Below are 27501 nucleotides of genomic sequence, written 5' to 3'. Positions count from 1 at the left end.
GATAAGCACATCTGCAAATTTTTTAGGTATTAAAGATCCCCTTTCACAGGAGATGTACTATGTTGTGCTCTTTCAAGCAATATTATGAAGGTACTTGTTTCTACATGGCCACATAAACAGATTCTATAATCAAAGTTTTATTCCTGTCACCTAGATAAATAAGAAATACTATCACATTAAAATTTTAATTTCTATGTCACTTATTATGGGTATGGCTGAACATTCCTTCACGTTTGCATTTTTGCTTTCTCTTTGATGCTTTTCCACTTTTCTACAGAGTTGTTAATCATAAGAGAGCTTTACTTATTAGAGGGATTAATCTTTTTATATGATAAGAATTGCTTATACTTATTGTTGCTTGAATTTTGACTTTGGTTATTATTTTTAATTTTATGGAGTACCTTTTTTCAGTCTTTCTCATTTTTAGATTTTGAGTCATAGTTGGAAATACCTTGCTCGTTTCTTTTCTTTTCTTTTTTTTTTAACGTTTATTTATTATTGAGAGACAGAGAGACACAGAGCATGAGCAGGGGAGGGGTAGAGAGAGGTGGAGACATAGAATCTGAAGTAGGCTCCAGGCTCTGAGCTGTCAGCACAGAGCCCGACGCGGGACTTGAACTCACAAACTGCAAGATCATGACCTGAGCAGAAGTCGGTCACTTAACCAACTGAGCCACCCACGCACCCCAATACCTTGCTCTTTTAAAGATAATAGTGAAATAAGTCAATTTTTTCATTTTTTTTTAAAGAGATAAGCTCTAAATTTTTTTTATGTTTATTCATTTTTGAAAGACAGAGACAGCGCACAAGCAGGGGTGAGGCAGAAAGAGAGGGGGACACAGAATCTGAAGCAGGCTCCAGGCTCTGAGCTGTCAGTGCACAGCCCAACGTGGGGCTTGAACTCACAAACCTTGAGATCATGACCTGAGCTGAAGTCAGACGCTCAACCAAATGAGCCACCCAGGCACCCAGAGTCAATTTTTTTTCTAGCACTTGTATTGCTTAACACTTTTTTTTTTTTTTAATCTTTGTTCCATTTTAGTTTTCTCTGGTGTGTTTATACTCTGGATATTTTTTCCCCCTGAAGACAATCTCATTATACTCAAACAAATCTCTTTTTCTTTCCCCCTTCTTTCTTTTTTACTTTCTTTCTTTCTCTTTCTTTCTTTTCTTTTTTTTTTTATTATTTTTTTTAATGCTTATTTATTTTTGAGAGAGAGAGACACAGAGTGCGAGCAGGAGAGGGGCAAAGAGTGAAACACAGAATCCAAAGCAGGCTCCAGGCTCTGAGCCGTCAGCACAGAGCCCGACGCGGGGCTCGAACCCACCAACTGTGAGATCATGACCTGAGCTGAAGTCGGACACTTAACTGACTGAGCCACTCAGGCGCCCCTCTTTCTTTTTTTTTTTTTTTTACAAGAAAGAGAAAGAGAGAGAGAGCACAAGCTGGGAGTTGGGGGAGACACAGAGAGAGAGAATCTTAAGCCCGTTCCACACCCGGCACAGAGCCCAACATGGGCATGTGGGGCTCAGTACCATGACCCTGGGACCATGATGTGAGCCAAACTCAAGAGTCAGATGCTAAACCAACTAAGCCACCCAGGTGCCCCACTCAAACCACTTTCTAAAAGATGAATCTTTGATTCACTTCTTTAAGATCTCACTTTCATTTTACATTAAATCCCCATATAATTTGAGATCTATTTCTAGACTTACTGTCATTCTATTCATAAATCAATACTATATTGTTTTAATAATTAAAATTTTATGGTACATTTTAGCTTATGAGACTAAAGCTCCATTATTGTGTTCCTTTGTTTAAGATTCCCAAGCTATTCTTGCTTGTTATTTTTCCCTAAGAGATCTAAAATCAGATTTTAAAGTCCAATAATTCTATTCTATTAATTATTACATTAAAATTATCAATTAACTCAAAAAGAACTAATATATTGGTGATGTTAGGTCTTCTATCCGTATATTGAATACATCTTCCCCAACTGTTAAGTCAGTCTATTTTTGTAATATGTATATGTGTGTGTTTCATTTTTTTTTTACTTTTTATTTTGAAATTATTTATTTCTGAAGCTGACAGGTAGTTATAAAAGTAGTACAAAGTACCATGTGTTCCTTTACCCAGCATCCCCCAGTGATGAAAGCTTATGTAACTATTATATAATATTAAAACCAGGAAAACGACATGCACTTATTTATGTTAATCAGACTACAGACCTTAGTCTGTTTTCATTTTCCAGTTAATGTAGGTTAAAAAATTAATTTTAACTGAATTTGTGTGTGTGTGTGTGTGTGTGTGTGTGTGTCTGTGTGTGTGCATGAGTGCATGTAGCTCTAAGTGTGTGTTATTTTTTTATATACTGGAGCTTACTGAATTTTTACCTAAATATATTGGCTATTATTTCTAATACAATATAAAAAGAACTGGTAATATTGTTCTTGGAAGTTTTATTGTAACTGGAAGACAAACACTAGCATTCAACTCTCACCAAGAATGAAGGATCCTATGTTTAACATACGTTTCTTTCACTCAGGATTTCTTAATAGACTATACCCTAGGATAAAAGCAATCTGGATATTGATAAGGACTTTTAGAGACTTAAACCCAACTAAATTCCTGTTTGGATTACAGGGAACTGTTCCAATTCTGTGTGTTTAAATAAAGCTATTGTAAAAAAAAGTGGAGTTATTAATGTCTCTAGCCGCTATTGTTCTTAGTACACAAAATTCCATATATTATTAAAAATAATTACAGAATTATAAAAGACAGGGCCAAGAGAAAAAAATACAATATAATAGTTTTACAGAATATTCAGATACTAGATACCTAACAGAGATTTTAAATTTGGGGAATTAATATACCCAAGAAAATAAATGATAAGACAGAGAATTTTTTCAGAGAATTAGAATCTTGAAAGGAAATGAAATTCTATAACTGAAAAATACACTAATTAGAATTAAGAATTCAATAGGTGACTTTCATAGCTCATTAAACACAGATGAAAATATAATTAGTAAACTAGAGTGTAGGTAACTGGAAAAGCAGGTAGAGATAGGATTAATACATTGGAAATTAGAAAAGTGAAAAAACTTAGTCTGAAGCACAAAACATAAAAACAAATAAAAATAGAATGCAAAAGATAGTAAGAGACACATGGACACAGTAAAAGGTTTGTGATATGTATAATTAATATTCCAAAGGTGAATAGAGAAAGAATGGAGCAAAAGGAATATTTGAAGAAACAATATGTAAGTATTCTCCTAAATCAGTGAAAGTGGGTGTGGTAGATAATCACCCAAAATGGTGGTCATCAATTCCTTTTTTTGTTGTTTTTTCTGTATACATGCTAGTTGTACGTGACGTCAAAAAGCGGAACCGGGTACCCACGTTTGCTTCCTCCTGCGGGTCAGCGGGTGTCTCCTTCGGTTCCATCTCATTACACCAGAATTGTTAAAAGGCCTTAACAGCCTCAGCGAAGAACTGAAGCTGCCCTGAAGAGACTCTGCTTGTAGGTGTCAGCCTCACCATGTGCTGAGGAGGTCCATCCTGCTCTTCAGGCTTCAGACTTGCTTTTCCAGACTATACAATCATATTTTTTTACTAAGAATCTAATTGAAGATGTAAATATTTTGGAATGTGTAAGACGTAGTTCAAAGATAAATGCATCAGACTGGAAGATGGCGGCGTAGGAGGACGCTGGGCTCACCGCGCGGCCTGCTGATCACTTTGATTCCACCTCCACCTGCCTAAATAACCCAGAAAACCGCCGGAGGATTAGCAGAACGGAGTCGCCGGAGCCAAGCGCAGACGAAAGGCCCACGGAAGAGGGTAGGAAGGGCGGCGAGGCGGTGCACGCTCCACGGACTGGCGGGAGGGAGCCCGGGCGGAGGGGCGGCTCGCCGGCCAAGCAGAGCCCCCGAGTCTGGCTTGCAAAAGCGGAGGGGCCTGACGGACTGTGTTCCGACAGCAAACGCCACTTAGCGTCTGGGAGGTCATAAGTTAACAGCTCTGCTCAGAAAGCAGGAAGGCTGGAGGACAAAGGGAGGGAGAGCTGCTGAGCCCCCGGACGACAGAGCTCAGTTTGGTGGGGAACAAAGGCGCTCACCAGCGCCATCTCCCCCGCCCATCCCCCAGCCAAAATCCCAAAGAGAACCAGTTCCTGCCAGGGAACTTGCTCGCTCCGCGCAAACACCCAACTCTGCGCTTCTGCGGAGCCAAACCTCCGGCAGCGGATCTGACTCCCTCCTGCAGCCACAGGGCCCCTTCTGAAGTGGGTCACCTAAGGAGAAGCAAGCTAAGCCTGCCCCTCCTGCCCCTGTGCACCTTGCCTACCCACCCCAGCTAAGACGCCAGATCCCCAGCATCACAAGCCTGGCAGTGTGCAAGTAGCCCAGACAGGCCACCCCACCCCACAGTGAATCCCGCCCCTAGGAGAGGGGAAGAGAAGGCACCCACCAGTCTGACTGTGGCCCCAGCGGTGGGCTGGGGGCAGACATCAGGTCTGACTGCGGCTTCGCCCACAAACTCCAGTTATACACCACAGCACAGGGGAAGTGCCCTGCAGGTCCTCACCACACCAGGGACTATCCAAAATGACCAAGCGGAAGAATTCCCTTCAGAAGAATCTCCAGGAAATAACAACAGCTAATGAGCTGATCAAAAAGGATTTAAATAATATAACAGAAAGTGAATTTAGAATAATAGTCATAAAATTAATCGCTGGGCTTGAAAACAGTATAGCTGACAGCAGAGAATCTCTTGCTACAGAGATCAAGGGACTAAGGAACAGTCACGAGGAGCCGAAAAACGCTTTAAACGAAATGCATAACAAAATGGAAACCACCACGGCTCGGATTGAAGAGGCAGAGGAGAGAATAGGTGAACTAGAAGATAAAGTTATGGAAAAAGAGGAAGCTGAGAAAAAGAGAGATAAAAAAATCCAGGAGTATGAGGGGAAAATCAGAGAACTAAGTGATACACTAAAAAGAAATAATCTACGCATAATTGGTATCCCAGAGGAGGAAGAGAGAGGGAAAGGTGCTGAAGGGGTACTTGAAGAAATAATAGCTGAGAACTTCCCTGAACTGGGGAAGGAAAAAGGCATTGAAATCCAAGAGGCACAGAGAACTCCCTTCAGACGTAACTTGAATCGATCTTCTGCATGACATATCATAGTGAAACTGGCAAAATACAAGGATAAAGAGAAAATTCTGAAAGCAGCAAGGGGTAAACGTGCCCTCACATATAAAGGGAGACCTATAAGACTCCTGACTGATCTCTCTTTTGAAACTTGGCAGGCCACAAAGAATTGGCACGAGATTTTCAGTGTGCTAGACAGAAAAAACATGCAGCCGAGAATCCTTTATCCAGCAAGTCTGTCATTTAGAATAGAAGGAGAGATAAAGGTCTTCCCAAACAAACAAAAACTGAAGGAATTTGTCACCACTAAACCAGCCCTACAAGAGATCCTAAGGGGGACCCTGTGAGACAAAGTACCAGAGACATCACTACAAGCATAAAACATACAGACATCACAATGACTCTAAACCCATATCTTTCTATAATAACACTGAATGTAAATGGATTAAATGCACCAACCAAAAGACATAGGGTATCAGAATGGATAAAAAAACAAGACCCATCTATTTGCTGTCTACAAGAGACTCATTTTAGACCTGAGGACACCTTTAGATTAAGAGTGAGGGGATGGAGAACTATTCATCATGCTACTGGAAGCCAAAAGAAAGCTGGAGTAGCCATCCTTATATCAGACAAACTAGACTTTAAATTAAAGGCTGTAACAAGAGATGAAGAAGGACATTATATAATAGTGACAGGGTCTATCCATCAGGAAGAGCTAACAATTATAAATGTCTATGCGCCGAATACCGGAGCCCCCAAATATATAAAACAATTACTCATAAACATAAGCAACCTTATTGAGAAGAATGTGGTAATTGCAGGGGACTTTAACACCCCACTTACAGAAATGGATAGATCATCTAGACACACGGTCAATAAAGAAACAAGGGCCCTGAATGAGACATTGGATCAGATGGACTTGACAGATATATTTAGAACTCTGCATCCCAAAGCAACAGAATATACTTTCTTCTCGCGTGCACATGGAACATTCTCCAAGATAGATCATATACTGGGTCACAAAACAGCCCTTCATAAGTTTACAAGAATTGAAATCATACCATGCATACTTTCAGACCACAATGCTATGAAGCTTGAAATCAACCACAGAGGGGCGCCTGGGTGGCGCAGTCGGTTAAGCGTCCGACTTCAGCCAGGTCACGATCTCGCGGTCCGTGAGTTCGAGCCCCGCGTCAGGCTCTGGGCTGATGGCTCGGAGCCTGGAGCCTGTTTCCGATTCTGTGTCTCCCTCTCTCTCTGCCCCTCCCCCGTTCATGCTCTGTCTCTCTCTGTCCCAAAAATAAATAAACATTGAAAAAAAAAAAAAAAAAAAAAAAGAAATCAACCACAGAAAAAAGTCTGGAAAACCTCCAAAAGCATGGAGGTTAAAGAACACCCTACTAACGAATGAGTGGGTCAACCAGGCAATTCGAGAAGAAATTAAAAAATATATGGAAACAAACGAAAATGAAAATACAACAATCCAAACGCTTTGGGACGCAGCGAAGGCAGTCCTGAGAGGAAAATACATTGCAATCCAGGCCTATCTCAAGAAACAAGAAAAATCCCAAATACAAAATCTAACAGCACACCTAAAGGAAATAGAAGCAGAACAGCAAAGGCAGCCTAAACCCAGCAGAAGAAGAGAAATAATAAAGATCAGAGCAGAAATAAACAATATAGAATCTAAAAAAACTGTAGAGCAGATCAACAAAACCAAGAGTTGGTTTTTTGAAAAAATAAACAAAATTGACAAACCTCTAGCCAGGCTTCTCAAAAAGAAAAGGGAGATGACCCAAATAGATAAAATCATGAATGAAAATGGAATTATTACAACCAATCCCTCAGAGATACAAACAATTATCAGGGAATACTATGAAAAATTATATGCCAACAAATTGGACAACCTGGAAGAAATGGACAAATTCCTGAACACCCACACTCTTCCAAAACTCAATCAGGAGGAAATAGAAAGCTTGAACAGACCCATAACCAGCGAAGAAATTGAATCGGTTATCAAAAATCTCCCAACAAATAAGAGTCCAGGACCAGATGGCTTCCCAGGGGAGTTCTACCAGACGTTTAAAGCAGAGATAATACCTATCCTTCTCAAGCTATTCCAAGAAATAGAAAGGGAAGGAAAACTTCCAGACTCATTCTATGAAGCCAGTATTACTTTGATTCCTAAACCAGACAGAGACCCAGTAAAAAGAACTACAGGCCAATATCCCTGATGAATATGGATGCCAAAATTCTCAATAAGATACTAGCAAATCGAATTCAACGGCATATAAAAAGAATTATTCACCATGATCAAGTGGGATTCATTCCTGGGATGCAGGGCTGGTTCAACATTCGCAAATCAATCAACGTGATACATCACATTAACAAAAAAAGAGAGAAGAACCATATGATCCTGTCAATCGATGCAGAAAAGGCCTTTGACAAAATCCAGCACCCTTTCTTAATAAAAACCCTTGAGAAAGTCAGCATAGAAGGAACATACTTAAAGATCATAAAAGCCATTTATGAAAAGCCCACAGCTAACATCATCCTCAACGGGGAAAAACTGAGAGCTTTTTCCCTGAGATCAGGAACACGACAGGGATGCCCACTCTCACCGCTGTTGTTTAACATAGTGCTGGAAGTTCTAGCATCAGCAATCAGACAACAAAAGGAAATCAAAGGCATCAAAATTGGCAAAGATGAAGTCAAGCTTTCGCTTTTTGCAGATGACATGATATTATACATGGAAAATCCGATAGACTCCACCAAAAGTCTGCTAGAACTGATACATGAATTCAGCAAAGTTGCAGGATACAAAATCAATGTACAGAAATCAGTTGCATTCTTATACACTAACAATGAAGCAACAGAAAGACAAATAAAGAAACTGATCCCATTCACAATTGCACCAAGAAGCATAAAATACCTAGGAATGAATCTAACCAAAGATGTAAAGGATCTGTATGCTGAAAACTATAGAAAGCTTATGAAGGTAATTGAAGAAGATTTAAAGAAATGGAAAGACATTCCCTGCTCATGAATTGGAAGAATAAATATTGTCAAAATGTCAATACTACCCAAAGCTATCTACACATTCAATGCAATCCCAATCAAAATTGCACCAGCATTCTTCTCGAAACTAGAACAAGCAATCCTAAAATTCATATGGAACCACAAAAGGCCCCGAATAGCCAAAGTAATTTTGAAGAAGAAGACCAAAGCAGGAGGCATCACAATCCCAGACTTTAGCCTCTACTACAAAGCTGTCATCATCAAGACAGCATGGTATTGGCACAAAAACAGACACATACACCAATGGAATAGAATAGAAACCCCAGAACTAGACCCACAAACGTATGGCCAACTCATCTTTGACAAAGCAGGAAAGAACATCCAATGGAAAAAAGACAGTCTCTTTAACAAATGGTGCTGGGAGAACTGGACAGCAACATGCAGAAGGTTGAAACTAGACCACTTTCTCACACCATTCACAAAAATAAACTCAAAATGGATAAAGGACCTGAATGTGAGACAGGAAACCATCAAAACCTTAGAGGAGAAAGCAGGAAAAGACCTTTCTGACCTCAGCCGTAGCAATCTCTTACTCGACACGTCCCCAAAGGCAAGGGAATTAAAAGCAAAAGTGAATTACTGGGACCTTATGAAGATAAAAAGCTTCTGCACAGCAAAGGAAACAACCAGCAAAACTAAAAGGCAACCAACGGAATGGGAAAAGATATTTGCAAATGACATATCGGACAAAGGGCTAGTATCCAAAATCTATAAAGAGCTCACCAAACTCCACACCCGAAAAGCAAATAACCCAGTGAAGAAATGGGCAGAAAACATGAATAGACACTTCTCTAAAGAAGACATCTGGATGGCCAACAGGCACATGAAAAGATGTTCAGCGTCTCTCCTTATCAGGGAAATACAAATCAAAACCACACTCAGGTATCACCTCACGCCAGTCAGAGTGGCCAAAATGAACAAATCAGGAGACTATAGATGCTGGAGAGGATGTGGAGCAACGGGAACCCTCTTGCACTGTTGGTGGGAATGCAAATTGGTGCAGCCGCTCTGGAAAGCAGTGTGGAGGTGCCTCAGAAAATTAAAAATAGACCTACCCTATGACCCAGCAATAGCACTGCTAGGAATTTATCCAAGGGACACAGGAGTACTGATGCATAGGGGCACTTGTACCCCAATGTTCATAGCAGCACTCTCAACAATAGCCAAATTATGGAAAGAGCCTAAATGTCCATCAACTGATGAATGGATAAAGAAATTGTGGTTTATATACACAATGGAATACTACGTGGCAATGAGAAAAAATGAAATATGGCCTTTTGTAGCAACGTGGATGGAACTGGAGAGTGTGATGCTAAGTGAAATAAGCCATACAGAGAAAGACAGATACCATATGGTTTCACTCTTATGTGGATCCTGAGAAACTTAACAGGAACCCATGGGGGAGGGGAAGGAAAAAAAAAAAAAAAAAGAGGTTAGAGTGGGAGAGAGCCAAAGCATAAGAGACTGTTGAGAACTGAGAACAAACTGAGGGTTGATGGGGGGTGGGAGGGAGGGGAGGGTGGGTGATGGGTATTGAGGAGGGCACCTTTTGGGATGAGCACTGGGTGTTGTATGGAAACCAATTTGACAATAAATTTCATATATAAAAAAAAAAAAAGATATTACTTCACTAACCTAAGCTTCACAGTGCAAAGATTTGGTTAAAAAAGGAAAGGTAAGCAATTTTTTCTGAATTATTTGAAAAAATAAGAGTCTATGTCATTGTTCCCGAAGGAATTCTAATGTTTCTTTCAGTATTTTTTTTCTCCCATTCCCAAAATATTGTGTGTAACCCCGCATATCCAGCTACTGGATATCTTACCTCATTATCTATGAGCTAAATTTGAGCTATGGAACATTTCAGATGATTTATATGCTAAGCAGAATTCTCTTGAAAACAAATAAGAAAATTTAGAAAAGGTGTGTTAGCGTTGTGTAATAAAATCTTCAATACAAAGATCCTGGGCCTTCTTTTGATGTGCACTAAATAACAGAGCTGGTAAATTAGTGGTTGAAATGTTTCTGTCAATAACATTGATGTTATTTCATAACAAAAAAAAAAAAAGCGGAACCTAATGATCTTCTTCCTGAAACATAATGATTTTGTTAGCAAAAAGAATGCATAAAAGTAATATTCTTGGACTTCTGGCCTAGGTCAAATAAACCCTTGTTGCTTATGCCTTACAGCTTATGCTTGGGTCCCTTGGAACACTAAAGCTGGGGACACCCCCTTTTGGAACTATAATACTTTGTTAGCAGAAGTATAAGCACATAAGGAAGCTACTTGTGGTCAATCAGCCCCAGTTAGGCTCCCACCAAAAGTTGCCTGAATTGTCAGCTGTATTGGAAATGCAGTCCAGTCACGCTATCAGATGAGTAAGTGTCATGTGGCATCTGACCACAAGCCATGAGAAACCCCAATCAAGAACTACCTTATTGAGTCCAGTCAACTCACAGAGTCATGAAGATAATGTGGTGCTGGTAAGTGATAAATTGGGGATGGTTTCTTGCTGCTATGGGTTGAATTGTGTCCCTCCAAAATTTATATGCTGAAATCCTAACCTCAGAATGCCATCATATTGGAGACGGGGTTGTAGAGAGGTAATCAAACTAAAATGAGATCAGTTGGGTGGGCCTAATCCCATATGAGAGTGTCTTTATTAGAAGAGAAAATATGGACACTGACATGTACACCGACATGAAATATGGACTGTAACATGTAAAGACTGGACTAAAAATGGCCATCTATAAGCCAAGGAGATCTGGAACAGATCCTTCTCTCACAGCCCTCAGGAGAGCTGCCCACACACTGATTGCAGATTTCTAGCCTCCAGAGCTGTGAGAAAATAAACAGCTGCTGTTTAAGTCACCCATTCTGTGATACCTTTCTATGGCCGCCTAGCAAATAAATACACTTACCATCATAATAGATAAGTGGAAAAGACAACAAGCCTGTCTTTCAAAGCCGTAAGAAAATTTTAAATCTCCATGCAGCATAAACATAAACAAAATCATACTAAGGAATATCATATTAAAATTGCTGACAACCAAGGACAAGGAAAAAAAGTTAAGAGCATCTAGAGAAAAGGCATATTACATTCAAAGGAATAGTAACAAAATGTTCTCATAGAAGTCAGAAAGAAAGTTAAATATTTCTCTTTAAAGTACTAAAATTACCACCAACTTGAAATTCCATAAACAATCAAAATATAATTTTACAATAAAGGTGATTTAAAGACTTTCTAAAGAAGTTTATTTATTTTGAGACAGAGAGAGAGAAAGCATGCATGCGAGTGGAGGAGGGGCAGAAACAGAGGGAGAGAGAGAATCCCAAGCAGGCTCTGCGCTGTCGCATACAGCCAGAACTGAGGCTCAATCTTACAAACCCCGAGATCATGACCTGAGTGGAAATGAAGAGTCTGATGCTTAACTGACTGAGTCAGCCAGGAACCCCGAGACATTTTTAAACAAATAAAAAAATGAACAAAATGCATTTCCACCAGACCCACAGTAAAAGAATTTTTTCTGGAAGAAATAAATGATCTCTGAAGAAAGCACAAAAATGTAGGAAAAAATAAATATTCTGATTCTGTTAATATGATATTAAACATACATACAGTTTCACTCTTAGGTTATAAAATTTATGTAGCATCAAAATACATGACAACAATAATAAAAGGTTGGAAGAGAGTTAATGGAGTTAAAATATTCTTAGATCCTTGAATTATCCAGGAAGTGGCAAAAGCACTAATTTAATTTGACTCTAATGAACTATATATACTTTAATAATGTCTTGACTACCACAAGAAGAATAAAATAATGCAAAATTAGCAAAATAATAAGGGGAAAATAATGAAAACTAAAATAACTTAATTCAAAAGAAGTAAAAGAACGAGTAGAAAATATTTTGAAACATACACTAAAATGAGAGAAAAATCCAAATGTACCAGCAGTTATTTTTAATTTAATACTCTATATACTCTAGTTTGAAAACTAAGTGGTTAGACTGGATTTTTTTTAAGTCAACTGTATACTACTTACTAGATATACCTTAAATATATATGGTCAGAGAAAGATCAAAAGTAATAGAATGGAACAGTATATATTATGCTAATAAGAATATAGTTGATAAAGCCATATTAATGTCATAAAAAGTAATTTTAAGACAAAAAGTTATTACAGATAAAAAGGAATATTTCAAGGGATAAAGTGGTCAATAAAGCAAGAAGTTGTAGCAATTCCAAGTTTGTTTTCAACTAATAAAAGCCTCAAAATGTATATAGCAAAAATGACAGAAATAATGGACAAATGCACCATAATAGTAAGTCCAAAGAAATTTCAAGGAAAAAAACATAAAAATATGTTCTCTGAACACAGTGGATTCAAACTAAAAATAAATAGAATATTAATTATATTTATGTCTATGTAAATATATTTAACAAAATATAACAAGAAAATTTCCAAATATTTAGAAATTAAACTATACACTTCTAATTTTTATTTATTTTTGAGAGGGAGACAGAGCATGATTGGGGGAAGGGTAGAGACAGAGAGGGAGACACAGAATCTGAAATAGGCTCCAGGCTCTGAGCTGTCAGCACAGAGCCTGACGCAGGGCTCGAACTCATGGGCTGTGACATCATGACCTGAGGTGAAGTCAGATGCTTAACCAACTGAGCCACCCAGGTGCCCCTAAACTATACACCTCTAAATAACATGTGATTAAAATTGTAAAAAATACATTGAAAGGCATATTTGAATTGAAAGGATGAGAAAAATACATGTTAAGACTTTTGGAATCCAGCTATATTCATATTTGGATAGAAAAGGAACATATACAAATATACAGAAGATATAGGTGAATAAAATAAAAACATAATAAACATAAAAGTAAAATGATAGGAATTATAAAGACAAATGCAAAAAGGTTAGTTTCTTTCTCCCTCTCTCTCTCCCTCTCTCTCTCTCTCTCTCACACACACACACACACACACATACACACACACACAAGCATTCCATTTAAAACCTCGTGAAGAAATTCCCATCCCCAGTGACAACACAAGTGATTTCTTCCAAATATTTAATTAAATATATATATTATTAATTAAATATATAAATGTATGTATTTATACACCCTCATAAAATAGTCCAGATACAAAGAAAAAAGGAAATATCTCCCAACTCATTTCATGAGACCAGAACATTAAGGCCAAACCTAACGAGCACATTAATAAAAAGGGAAAAATTATAAGGCAACCTTAGTCATGAATACAGATGCAAAAACACTAAACAAAATATTAGCAAATTTAATACTGGGGACGTCTGGGTGGCTGGGTTGGTTAAGTGACTGACTCTTGATTTCGGCTCAGGTCATAATCTCAGGTTTGGTGAAATTGAATGCTGACAGCACTGAGCCTGCTTGGGATTCTCTCTCTCCCTCTCTCTGCCCCTCCCCCATGAGTACACACTCTCTCTCTCTCTCAAATAAATGAATACATGAATAAATGAATGAATGCATGAATGAATGCATGAATGAATGAATGAATGAATGAATAAGTGTAATAGTGGTATAAGGATACGTAAATAAACCAGTGGAACAGAACAGAGTACAGAAATAGATCCACATATATAGTCTGTTGGTACACTGCTGCAGGGAAAAGATAGCCTTTAAAAAAAAATGTTTATTTTTGAGAGAGAGCGGGAGAGCACGAGTGGGAGAGAGGCAGAGCAAGAAGGGGACAGAGGATCTGAAACCTGTGATGACAGCAGAGAGCCTGATGCAGGGCTTGAATGAACCATGAGATCATGACTGAGCCACCCAGGTGCCCCAGGAAAGGACAGCCTTTAAGTAAAAAATTATTTCCAGCTGAATTACTGATTTTATAATTTTTATTAAAATAACATAGGAAATGTCCTCATAATTTGGTTAGGGAAATATTTCCTAAACAGGACATTAAAATAAAAAATTTGTGGGGCGCCTGGATGACTCTGTTGGTTAAGCATGGATGTTGGCTCAGGTCATGATATCATGGTTCATAGGTTCAAGCCCCATATCAGGCTCTGCGCTGACAGTGTGGACTGACAGTGCCTGCCTGGGATTCTCTCTCTTCTCTTCTCTGCCCCTGCCCCCCCTCTTTCTCAAAATAAATAATAAATAAACTTTTAAAAAATAAAAATAAATAAATTAAATAAAAAAAATTTTCACTCAAAAGATGACACCATTGTTGAGAAGGCAAGGCACTGAGTTGGACAAGATATTTGTTATGAATATATATGACACGCGACCCCCAACTTGGGGTATAGATACTGTATAGGAAGAAACCCTGTAAATCAGTAATGAACAGACAACTCAATTTAAAAATAGACAAAAAAATCAAACTGACATTTAACAAAATTACATATTCATATGGCTAATAAGTAAAGGAAAATATATTCAATAATATCAGTCCTCTGAATAAGGAAATTAAAATCACAATATTAACACACACACCCATCAAAATTGCTCAACCTGAAAACAATTAGACTGCTAGAAGAATGGATTTGTGCAAAACTTTTAAAATTTGTTAAAAAGCCCAATATATGTAAACACTATGACTTAGCATTTCTATTGTTTATATATGAACTCAATAGAAATCTGTTCATATGTTTCCCAAAAGACAAATAGAAAAATGGTCATAGAAACAGCAATCATAGGGGTGCCTGGGTGGCTCAGTTGGTTAGGCGACCAACTTCCGCTCAGGTCATGATCTAACAGTTTATGAGTTCGAGCCCCGTGTCGGGCTCTGAGTCTGTGCTGACAGCTCAGAGCCTGGAGGCTACTTCGGATTGTGTGTCTTCCCTCTCTCTACCCCTCCCTGCTCATGCTCTGTGTCTCTCTGTCTCGCAATAATCAATAAATGTTAAAAAAAAAAAAAAAAAAGAAAAAGAGAAATAGCAATCATAACAGCCCTGAACTGGAAACATTAACTAAAGAACAAATGGACAAATTTTAGTATATTCATACAATGGACTACTATAAAACTATGCTATACAATATGGTAACCATTAGCCATATGTGCCTACTTAAATTTAAGTCAATTAAAACCAAATAAAATTTAAAATTCAGTGCCTCATTCACACTTAACTGCATTTCAAATGCTCAATATGCACATGTGGCTAGAAACTACTATTTTGGACAACAGATATACAAACCATTTCATTATTTTAGAAAATACGATTGGACAGCACTGCTATAGGGCAATGAAAATGAATTTATTTTATATGCAACAATGACTCTTACTAACATATTGTTGAGTAACACAATACAGACACAAATGACTACGTGCTATCATCTCCTATATGCATAAAGTTCCAACAGAACAAACTAACCTATTCAGGATAGAAGTCAGGATAGTGGTAACCTTAAGTGATGAAGGGGTTGGTGACAAGAAAGGAGTTAGTGGAAGGACTTTTGGAATACTTATAATTATTGATTTCTTGAACTGGACTGTGGTTACATTGGTGGTGGTTACTTTGTAAAATTTCCATCAGACTGTATACCTGTGATCTGTGCACTCTTTTGAATATATTATGCTTCATTATAATGTCTATTAAGATGATTTCCCTTGACTCCCCATTTATTATCTATTAGGTATCCAAGATGCTTGTCCTTCTTTTGACCCATTTTCTTTCCCCAATTTTTGTTAGTGGTATAATTTCTACTTTATCAAAGCATAATATATTGCATTCTATTTTGTTACCTTTATGCTCGGGTTAGTATATGTCTTAGTTCTAGCATAAATTAATTAAATTTAAAAAATATATTAGCTAAATATAAGTAGTTAAATCTGTTTGTTTTAACTTATCCAACGCTCACCAACGGACCTATTATCAAAGTTTTCCTAATCATGTATCTTGGCTAATTATAACTTGTCTTGCTTTCAGTTCTTAAGAAGTATCTCTTAACAACATTTCCCAGTTCTGCCATATCAAAGCTGTTTATAATTGTAGGGCAGTTTGTTGATGACAAAATAATTAGTTCACATTTTCTTTCCTCAGTGATCTTTTAAGTGTTTCTAGTTTTCTAGAGCTGAATGCTGCTGGGGACAAATCTGGTGCCAAACTTGTTTGCTTTCCTTTTTTTTTTTTTTTTTTTTTTTATGACAGAAGGACTATTTCTTCACCTTTAAATATAACAGTTTTAATACACTGTATCTAAATGTTTATTGGTTTGGGTAAATTTCCCTAATTTTACTTGATGTGCCATTTCAAAATGTAAACACAAATCTTTTTTTTATTTCAGTCTTTATTCATTATTATTATTGCTTATTATTCCAGCATTTACTAAATATCGTATTTCAGTGAAGTTTAACTAAAAATTTAAATATTTATTGTTGGATTGTTTTGGTTTTCTTCTTTAGGAACTTCAATTATCCCTATGTCAGATCTTCCTTTCCTCTTATTTTTGTCCCTTTTATCTAATGCTTTTCTCTTATTTTTATTCTGTATTCTTCATCCCCCCTCCTTATTTCTATGCTCCACATTGGTTTCTATGCTGTCTTTTCTTCCCTGTTTGCTTCTAATTTAGTTTTCATTTCTAAGTTTTTTCCTTTTAATTTTGTTCCTGAGTTCTGTCAGCTTGCATTCCACAGCTTCCTTCTTCTAGCAATTTTTCTCATTTTGTGGCCATAATTGTTCATTTTTTTAGCCTAAATTTACATATAGCTACATTTATATATTTTTTTTATTTTTTATTTTTTTTTTTTATTTAAATTTTTTTTTCACCCTTTCTTTATTTTTGGGACAGAGAGAGACAGAGCATGAACGGGGGAGGGTCAGAGAGAGAGTGAGACACAGAATCGGAAACAGGCTCCAGGCTCTGAGCCATCAGCCCAGAGCCTGACGCGGGGCTCGAACCCACAGACCGCGAGATCGTGACCTGGCTGAAGTCGGACGCCTAACCGACTGCGCCACCCAGGCGCCCCATACATTTATATTTTTATCTGATTCATGAACAATTTTCTACTGAGTTTCATTGTGTGCAGTAATGCTTAATAAGTTTCATTTCTTTTACTATAGTTATTTTGTACGTAGGCAGAAGTTTTTTCTTTTCCATTTATTCATATTTTAATGAGGTGAGTTGTCTTAAATTAGAGACAGGTTGTGAGAATGGAACTTAAGCCAGGGTTTCCAAGCTTCAAAACTGAAGTTATCTCCTCTGTGACATAGGGGAGGACTTAAGAATGATTCCTATGTATCATTCCACCTCTTCTACCTCTCCAAATACGGCCTGCTTCCAAAGAACTTCTACTACAATCTATGCACTTCTGAGATCTCTTCACTTTTCTTGCTTTCCAAGGTGATGTATTCATTTATAGAAGTAATATTTTGCTGGCATTTTTTTGAGATCTGCTATGTCTAGACCACCTGGGCATTTTCCAAGCCTTTTCTCTCATTATTTCCAGAGAGCGTCTACCTTAATTTATCTACCTAGGTTGTGCTCCCAAAATTTCCATTCTAAGGTGGGGCCTTCTCCTTCTGAGCAGAAATAAATGCCAGAGATCAGATCTGTCAATATTGAGATCCTCCCCACATTTCACATCCTTTTGAATCTACAAGTTGGCTTCTAGTTCTGCTTCAATTTTGGCAATACTCACACGCAATTTCAACTTTGTGATTTTTTTTTTTACCAATTTCATTATTTACAGAAACTATAGTGTGTGCACACATGTGCACACATACATGTGTGTTTTATTTTCCCTATAGCTCTATATAATTACTTATTAGAATAAGTGATAAGACTGAGAACTGAATTTTTGGACTATTACTATCATCTGTCTCATCTCAGTGCTGGAAATTTTTACCTGGATGTTTCACATGATCTTTACATAAGGCAAGTTTAACATTGTACAGATTATATTCAATCTAAGCATTCTCTGCTTGAATTTCTCATCTCAGTTAATGGATTGTCATTCATTTAGTTCCCTAGACTGGAAATCTGCACATAATCCTAATTTTTTAAATATTTTATATGAGGAACATCAAAGTAATAATCTTGCACTTTTATCCAAACTAAATATTTCTCAAATATATTCTATCACTTCTAACTTTAAATACCACTACTAAATTTGAAAACTGTATCCCAACTACTTTCCTTTTTCTTGTTTCCCCCCTCAGCTTTATCTTTTATACCATCTTCAAAGTATTCTATCTAAAATACATAGGTGATCACTTTTACTTATGAGGTTTATTTTTTTCAATGGCCTCCAGCTGCAAAATGGATAACATCATTCATGTTAATATGGCAAAGAAAGCCTTCCATGATCTCACCTTTATGGAGCCCAAATCTCCCTGTCCCTTTACCATCATGCTACTTCTGTCATAACAAATTCCTTGTCAAGATACTTCACACATTTTTGCCTCTACTTTCACTGCTCAGTTTTCCTGTTAAGAACGTTTCCATAATTGGCAGGCATTATGACAAATCGCTTATTCATAGCTCAGTTCAAGTACTGTATCTTCTATAAGCATTTCCAAATCATCATAGATAAAAATTACCATTTCTTCCACCTTTTCCTGGGTCAGCCTGTCTAAGTTTTAATCAAGACACCTCTAAATATCCACTGTACATCTTCTTTTCGGTTCTCTCCCTACAATACTCTAAGAAACTTGAAGGCAAGGTATATATCTTATTGGCCCCTGTAATTTTACTCCAGACACAGATGAATGCTTATAAAAGCTGCTTCACTGGATTTATAAGTCCAACTTTTGACTCTCATCTAAATTGCAAGTTAATTAAAAGCAGAAACCACATGTCCCCAAGTTCTCAGATTTTTTTTTGCATATATTTATTCATGTTTTCTAGCCTGCTTTCCTAGGGAACAACAGATCGCTCCTCATGACCTAGAGTTTATGTTAGCCTTTTGAAAAAAAATTGAAAATAGTGACCAATTATTTTGCTACATGATAAAAAGAAATATTACATGTATTTCACATATTCAGAAAAAATACATTTCAAATGTTGCTTTAATTTAGGATAAATTTGTGTACTGAAATTCTACAATTTTTTAAGTTATTACGCTCCTTTGCTAATGACACTGATGTTTTCGCATAGTCAAATTGGCTAATATAGAAGCAAACACTCAATAAATACCTTAACTAATGAATCAACATTATAATCACATTTGTGTTAAAATTAAGATTTATCGTCTATTCATGAAATTTCCAGGTGTCTTAAATTAAGTAAAAAATTTAGTTTTATATTAAACTTAAGCTAAATGTGATTTCTATATGCTTTAAGTAAAGAAATTAGATAAAAGAGAAAATTAATATACACATGAATTTTGACAACGTAACAATTTTCCTATATATGAATTTACCATATTGTAAGTTAAATTTAATTAATTAAAACTAAATGTGATAGCCACAAACTTTAAGCAAATAATTAGTTAAAACAGAGAAATAAATATATAAATTTTGACAATATAATCAATTTCCCCTCTCACAGTTTCCACTTTGAAACAAAAAGTGACTCATTTATAACAATATTCTAAAATATTCTTAAAATTGCATTTCTCATAAATTAAATGAACAATGATTTTGAATTATATACATACCGAAGGATGGTCAGGGTGTTTGGTATACCAGAAAAAACAGAAAATAAAATCGTAGAAAAGATAAAAGCAATGAACAAAGGTAATTTATAGCACTTTGCATCACATGTCCCAGGTCTAGCGTCAATAAAATCACCTTGGTCATCTGCAGTTGTTAATCCTTCTTGAATGCAAGAACAATTGTAGTATGTCTATGAAAATTAAAACAAGAAACCATCTTCTAGAAATATAGTCATAAAGCAACAACTTCTATCATTATAAAATAAAATCAATAACTGCAGGTTCACTAGCTAGTTTTATTAGTCAATATTCTTACATTAAATCTGCCATTCATTTAGAAATGAAATATTAATGATACATTCTAGGTATTTTATGTAACAAAAATGTGTGTGTGTGTTTAACTAGAGTTATTTAGGATAAATTCTATTAATCTAAAATATTCAGCAAAAATATTCACATTCACAGAAAAGTAAGGAGACAAATGTGGCTGGAGCAGAATAAGCATGAAAGAAACTAAGAAAATAAAATCAAAGTAGCAGGGGAAAAAGCACATTATACAGAAACCGGTAAAAAACTGCAACAATAATGTAAGAACTTTGGTTTTTATTCTTAGTAATGTAAAAACAGTGGAGGGATATATGTATAAATGATATATTTTAAAAAGATCACTCTGACAGCTATACCAGACTATGAAGGGAAAGATGAAAGCAGAGAAAACAGTTAAAAAGCTATTGAAATGAGATGCAAGACAATGGTAACAGAGAAAATGATGAAGCTAGTCAGATCCAGCATTTATTCTGAAAGTAGATTTGAAAGGATTTGCTTAAGGGTCTTAGGGAAAGAATGGTGACCAGAAGGAGAGTCATATAGAGAGGGAAGAGAGAAATTAAGACCTTCAGTCAAGGGATGCAGTCAGTCCATGGTTCAGAAAGTGAACCAAGAAAGTAAGCACAATGCCTTCACTTTTTCCCCCATTTTTCTGCTTTTCTACTTGGACTTTTTATTATCTTAATCCACTCAGAAGGCAAGGAAGTTCTTGTCTTATAGTTCAGCCTTCATGAATAATGAGGAAAGTAGAGAACAGTGACAAGTGGACCTGGAGTTCAGACAAAAGATGTCCAGCACAATAAGTGGTTGCAGACAATAGAAGCCAGGCTGACCAAGGGAAAACTGAAAACATGAAGAAGGTTTAGTGAGCAAATGGTAGAATCACAAGGTATTAGGCTCCGGAAGGGTTGAAAGACTCTGGAATATAAGGTAACATTTAAGAATAAACATTTTTAAAGGGTGTACAATATTTTTTATATTAATATTCAATAAGAAACTGAAGATATATTATTAAATCATACACTAGTGAAAACCTGACTACAAAAAACTGAAGTAGGCCAGGTATGCTATCTTATGATAAAGTAATCTGTGTATAACAGGAAAAGGCATTATTATTATGTAAAGTGCATAAATAGTAAAGGATCTTACTGCCTACTAAATGAGGTGGTATAATGCCCATGGGTCAGGATATATATACCTCTCTGTTGTCTTCTCCCCCTCAGAAAGACCAGCCAGAAACATGAGAAAAAAGTTTTTAAATCCCACATCCCTACTTTGGTGCAACTTAAAAGGGAGAAACTTAAGTAATAGTGTATTATTTAGCTAAAAGCAGATTCATGCAACTCTGGAGAAAAGAAAATTAACGTGGAGTCAAACAAGTAGCAGAGTAGCCAACTCTGTCTGGTTGGTAGAAGATCTAGGGAAATAATGAATTCTGAGCATTATGGACCAAATATGAGCAAACAGGGAAATTTTAAAATGAGTCCTGATACATGTAAACAGCAAAAGACAAACAAGAATACATATATTCAGTTGTAAGTCATTTGTATTGCTGCCATGTAAGTATTCTCTTTTACCTTTCTAGAAAGTATGATATGTTTATAAAGGTCTTGTATGTATGCTAATCATGGATTAAATGGACTGATTTTCATGTCTGAGTCAATGTGGAACAGATATAGAAACAGCAAGAAGGTGTAGTGTAGACATTTTTAATTCTTCAGGAGAAGAAAAAACCAAGTGAAAGGTGACCAGAAAGATAGCATTGGTCAACCCAAAGCTGTAAGAAAGACTATGGGTCAAGATTTTGCTGTGAATGGGTATTGCTGACAGATGGGACAGAACTACAATAAATGACATAAGTAGAAGACAAAATATTCTCTTAAACCGTTGCTTTCAACTTTACTACTGCAAGAGGCAATGACAGTCACCTACTTCTTTAAAACTATAAAATTGGGATGATGTAATACATGGAGACATTTTTTTATTCAAATGTAATTAACACACAGTGCTATTAGTTTCGGGTGTACAATATGATTCAACAATTCTATACATTACTTATCACAATAAGTATACTCAATCTCCTTCACCTATTTCACCTGTCCCCCACCAATTCCCTTTTAATAACCACCAGTTTGTCCTCTATAGTTAAGAGTTTATTTTTTGTCCTTTTTTCTTGCCTGCTTTGTTTCTTAAATTCTACATATGAATGAAATCATATGGTATTTGTCTTTCTCTGACTGATGTTTCACTTAGCATTATACCCTCTAGATCCCTCCATATTGTTGTAAATAGCAAGATTTCATTTTTTTATGGCTAATATTACATTGTATATGGGTGTGTGTGTGTGTGTATGTATATATATATATATATATATATATATATATATATATATCACTCCATTTTGTGTATATACATCTATACACACACACACACACACACACACACACACACACACACCCCACATCTTTTTAATCCATTTATCTATGGATGGATATTTGTGTTGCTTCCATATCTTAGCTACTGTAAATAATGCTGCAATAAACACAGTGGTACATATACTTTTTCCAATTAGTGTTTTCATTTTCTTTGCGTAAATACCCAGTAGTAAAATTACTGGATCATATGGTAATTCTATGTTTAATTTTTTGAGATATCTTCATTCAATTTTCCACAATCGCTGCACCAATTTACATTCCCACCAAAAGTATATGAAGGATCCTTTTATTCCACATACTTGCCAATATTTGTTATTTTTTGTGTTTCTTGTTTTAGCCATTCTGATAGGTATGAGGTGATATACCTCATATTGTGGTGGTGATTTGCAACTCCCTGATCATGAGTGATGCTGATTATCTTTTCATGTCATTTATACGTCTTTAAAAAAAAATGTCTATTCATATTCTTCTCTGCCCAAATTTAATCAGACTGGTGTTTTTTTGTGTGTGTGTTTTTGTTTGTTTTTTAGTGTTGTGTAAGTTCTTGATATATTTTGGGTATTGACCCCTTATCAAATATATCATTTGAAAATATCTTTTCCCATTCAGTAGGTTGTCTTTTTGTTTTGTTGATGGTTTCCTTTGCTGAGCAAAAGCTTTTTAGTTTGGTGTAGTCCCAATAATTTAATTTTGCTTTTTCTTCTCTTGCCAGAGGAAATATATTTACAAAAATGGTTACTTTTTTGATGTCAAATAAATTATTGCATATGTTTTCTTCTAGGAATTTTATGGTATCAGGTCTCACATTTGTGTCTTTAATCTATTTTAGTTTACTTTTGTATATGGTGTTAGAAAGTGGTCCAGTTTCATTCTTTTGCATGTAGTTATCCAGTTTTCCCAGCACCATTTATTGATGAGACTATCTTTTTCCCATTGCATATTATTGCCTCCATTGTCATAGATTAATTGACCATACAGATGTGGGTATATTTCTGGACTCCACTCTCTGCCATTGATCTATTTGTCTATTTTTGTGCACGTGGCATACTGTTTTGATGACTATAGCTTTGTAGTATAACTTGAAATCTGAGATTGTGATATTTCCTGTTTTGTTCTTTTTCAAAATTGGTTTGGCTATTTGAGGTCTTTTGTAATTCCATACAAATATCAGGATTATTTGTCTCAGTTCTATGGACAGTGCTATTGGCATTTTGGTAAGGATTGCACTAAATCTGCAGATTTCTTTGGATAGTATGGACATTTAAAAAATACTGGTCTCCCAAAACATGAACATAAAATATTTTTCCATTTGTTTGTGTTGTCTTCAATTTTTGTCATCAATTTTTTATAGTTTTCAGACAACAGGTCTTTCACCTTTTTCGTTAAGTTTATTAGTAGGAATTTTGTTCTTTTTAGTGCAGTTGTAAATGGATTATTTTCTTAATTTCCCTTTCTGCTACTTCATTATTAGTGTATAGAAATGCAACAGATTTCTGCATATTAACTTTGTCTCCTGTGATCTTACTGAATTCATTTATTAGTTCTAGTAGTTTTTTGGTGGTCTTTAGGGTTTTCTATATGTAATGTCATGTCTTCTGCGCATAGTGAAAAATTTACCTCTTCCTTACCAATTTGAATGCCTTTTATTTCTTTTTATTTTCTGATAACTGTGGCAAGGACTTCCAGTACTATGTTGAATAAAAGTGGTGAGAGTGGACATCTTGTCTTGTTCCTTAGGCGAAAATATCTTAGTTTTTCACCACTGAATATGTTAGCTGTGGGTTTTTCATGTATAGCCTTTATTATGTTGAGGTATGTTCCTTCTAAACCTATATTGTTGAGGGTTTTTCCCATGAATGGATGTTGTACTTTGTCAAATGCTTTTATGCATCTATTGAGATGATCATATGGTGTTTATATTTTCTCTTATTGACGTGATGTGTCACACTGATTGAATTGTGAATACTGAACCACCTTTGCATCCCAGCAATAAATCCCACTTGATCATGGTGAATGAAATTTTTTTATTGTTTTTTCAATTTGCCAATATTTTGTTCAGGATTTCTGCATCTATGTTCATCAGAAATATTGGCCTATAGTTCTCTTTTTTTCTAGTATTTTTGTCTGGTTTTGGTATCAGAGAAATACTGGCCTCATAGAATGAATTTGAAAGTTTACCTTCCTTTTCTGTTTTGGAAAAGTTTGAGAATGGGTATTCACTAATCTTTAAATGTTTGGTACAATTTACCTATGGAGTTATCTGATCCTGGACTCTTGTTTGTTGGAAGTTTTTTTTCCTTAGTGTTTATTTAAATTCCAGTCAGTTAATATAACAGTGTAATATTAGTTTCAGGTGTAGAATTTAGTTATTCAGCACGTACATGTAACACCCAGTGCTCATCACAAGTGCTTTTCTTAATTCCCATTACCCACCCAAACTATACCCTCACCCACCTCCCCTCTGGTAACCATAGTTTGTTCTCTATAAAATTACTGATTCAATTGTATTGTTAGTAATTGGTTTGTTCAAATTTTCTATGTCTTCCTGATTCAGTCTTCAGAGGTTATATGTTTCTAGGAATTTGTCCATTTCTTCTAGGATATCCAATTTGTTGGCATATATATTTTTATAATATTCTCTTATAATCCTTTGTGGTGCGTAATATTTTACAATTTCTATGGTGTCAGTTGTTATTTCTTTTTTTCATTTCTGATTTCATTTGAGTCTTCTCTCTCTCTCTCTCTCTTTCTCTTTTTTTGATGACTCTGGATAAAGGTTTATCAGTTTTGTTGATCTTTTCAAAAAACCAGCTCCTGGATTCATTTATCTGTTCTATAGTTTTTTAGTCTCTATTTTATTTGTTTCTAATATTTATTATTTTCTTTCATCTACTGGCTTTGGGCTTTGTTCTTCTTTTTCTAGCTCCTTTAGGTGTAAAGTTAGGTTGTTTGAGATTTTTCTTGATTCTTGATGTAGTCCTGTATTGCTATGATTTTCCCTCTTAGAACAGTTTTTGCTGCATCTCAAAGTTTTTGGGCCACTGTGCTTTCATTGTCATTGTCATTGTCATTGTCTCCATATAATTTTTAATTTCCTCTTTGATTTCTTAGTTAACTCATTTATTGTTCAGTAGCATGATTTTTTTTGTGATTGATTTCCAATTTCATACCATTGCGGTCAGAAAAGATATATGATATGATTTCAGTCTTTTTGAACTTGTTGAGACTTGTTTTGTGGCCTAACATGTGATCTATTCTGGGGAGAGTTCCATGTGCACGTGAAAAGAATGTGTATTCTGCTGTGTTAGGATGGAATGTTTTGAATATATCTGTTAGGTCCATCTGTTCCAATGTGTCATTCAAAGCCACTGTTTCCTTTGTTGATTTTCTGTCTGATGTATCCATTGATGTAAGTGGGTGTTAAAGTTCCCTACTGTTAATGTATTAGTATTGATTTCTTCTTTTATGTCTGTTAATAGTTGCTTTACATTTTGGGTTCTCCCATGTTGGATACATAAGTATTTACAACTGTTTTATGTTCTTGTTGGATTGTTCTCTTTATTTTTTTAAATGTTTATTTGTTTTTGAGAGAGAGAGACAGAGATAAGAGTGTGAGTGGGGGATGGGCAGAGAGAGAGAGGGACACACAGAAGCGAAGCAGGCTCCAGGCTACCAGCTGTCAGCTGTCAGCACAGAGCCCAATGCAGGGCTCAGACTCACAGACCACAAGATCATGACCTGAGCTGAAGTCGGATGCTCAACTGACTGAGCCACCCAGGTGCCCCTCTCTTTATATTATATAGTGTTATTCTTTGTACCTTGCTACAGTCTTTGTTTTAAAGTCTATTTTGTCTAATGTAAGTCTTGCTATTCTAGCAAGAGCCCATTTGCATGATAAATGTTTACCCATCACTTCACTTTCAATCTGCATGTGTCTTTAAGTTTGAAGGGAGTCTCTTGTAGGGTGTATATACAGGGGTCTTGCTTCTTTTAATGTATACCTTCCAGCTACCCTATGTCTTTTGATTGGCATTTAGTCTAGTTATAGGGAAAGTAATTATTGATAGGTATGAACTTACTGCCATTTTTTAACTTTTTTAAATGGTTGTTTTGGTATTCTCTGTTCCTTTCTTTTCCTGTTCACATTACTTTGTGGCTTGATGGCTTTCTTTAGTGACATCCTTGAATTATTTTCTCTTTATTTTTTGCAAATCTATTTTATGCCTTTGATTCAAGTTTACCATTAGGTTCATATATAACATCCTATGCATATAGCCATCAACATTAAGTTGATAGTTGCTTAAGTTTGAACCCATTCTAAAAGCATTAAATTTCTCCTCTGTCCACATTTTATGTTTAAAATAGCATATTTACAACCTTATATTCTGTGAATTCCCTGACTGATTTTTATAGATAAAACTAATTTTACTGCTTTTGTGTTTTAATCTCCATCCTGGTTTTATAAGTGATTCATCTACTACTTTTTTTATGTTTGTATTTACCTGTGAATTTTTTTCCTTTCATAATTTTCTTACTTTTTGAGGCATGTTTTAATGTAGAAGTATCTTTCCCACTGCCAATTCCCTTAAGCCCTTTGTATTATGGCCACATAAAGTAAATATTCTTTCCCTGGTTTTTTTTTTTTTAACATTTATGGGGGGAAAATGCTTTTATAGAGAGCTAGGAGTAAAATGTAAACACCATCTACAAGTTGAACATCTTATTGAGAGGAAGAAGCATAATAAAAAATATTTACCTTGTCATCTTGTATTATTTTAGATTGTATACAGCCTGCAAAGCAAGGAGAAAAATATCCAATATGATCTCTTCCACATATAGCAGAATATAGTGAAGATGAGCATCTACAATGAGAATTGCAAGGAGCTGTCAGGTTTCCCAACTGTCCTGTTCTGTA

General features: G+C 35.9%; 1 protein-coding gene across 2 annotated transcripts in view; it reads right to left on the bottom strand.

Moving 5' to 3' along the window:
• SLCO6A1 (solute carrier organic anion transporter family member 6A1) overlaps positions 1 to 27501 on the bottom strand; it is a 100774-nt gene that overhangs the window by 9409 nt on the left and 63864 nt on the right. For both annotated transcript variants that reach the window (XM_025924550.2, XM_086691041.1), the window contains exons 9-10: positions 27343 to 27496; positions 19828 to 20015 (exon numbers count right to left, since the gene is read on the bottom strand). In XM_025924550.2, coding sequence (XP_025780335.1) covers positions 19828 to 20015; positions 27343 to 27496 — 342 coding nt within the window. The remainder of the gene's footprint in view (positions 1 to 19827; positions 20016 to 27342; positions 27497 to 27501) is intronic.

Source organism: Puma concolor, chromosome A1 (assembly GCF_028749965.1).
Source record: "Puma concolor isolate L17-30 chromosome A1, mPumCon1.1.hap2, whole genome shotgun sequence".
In the NCBI taxonomy this organism is placed as follows: domain Eukaryota; kingdom Metazoa; phylum Chordata; class Mammalia; order Carnivora; family Felidae; genus Puma; species Puma concolor.
Note: the sequence above shows the minus strand (reverse complement) of the source record. Positions and strands in the feature narration are given on the sequence as shown.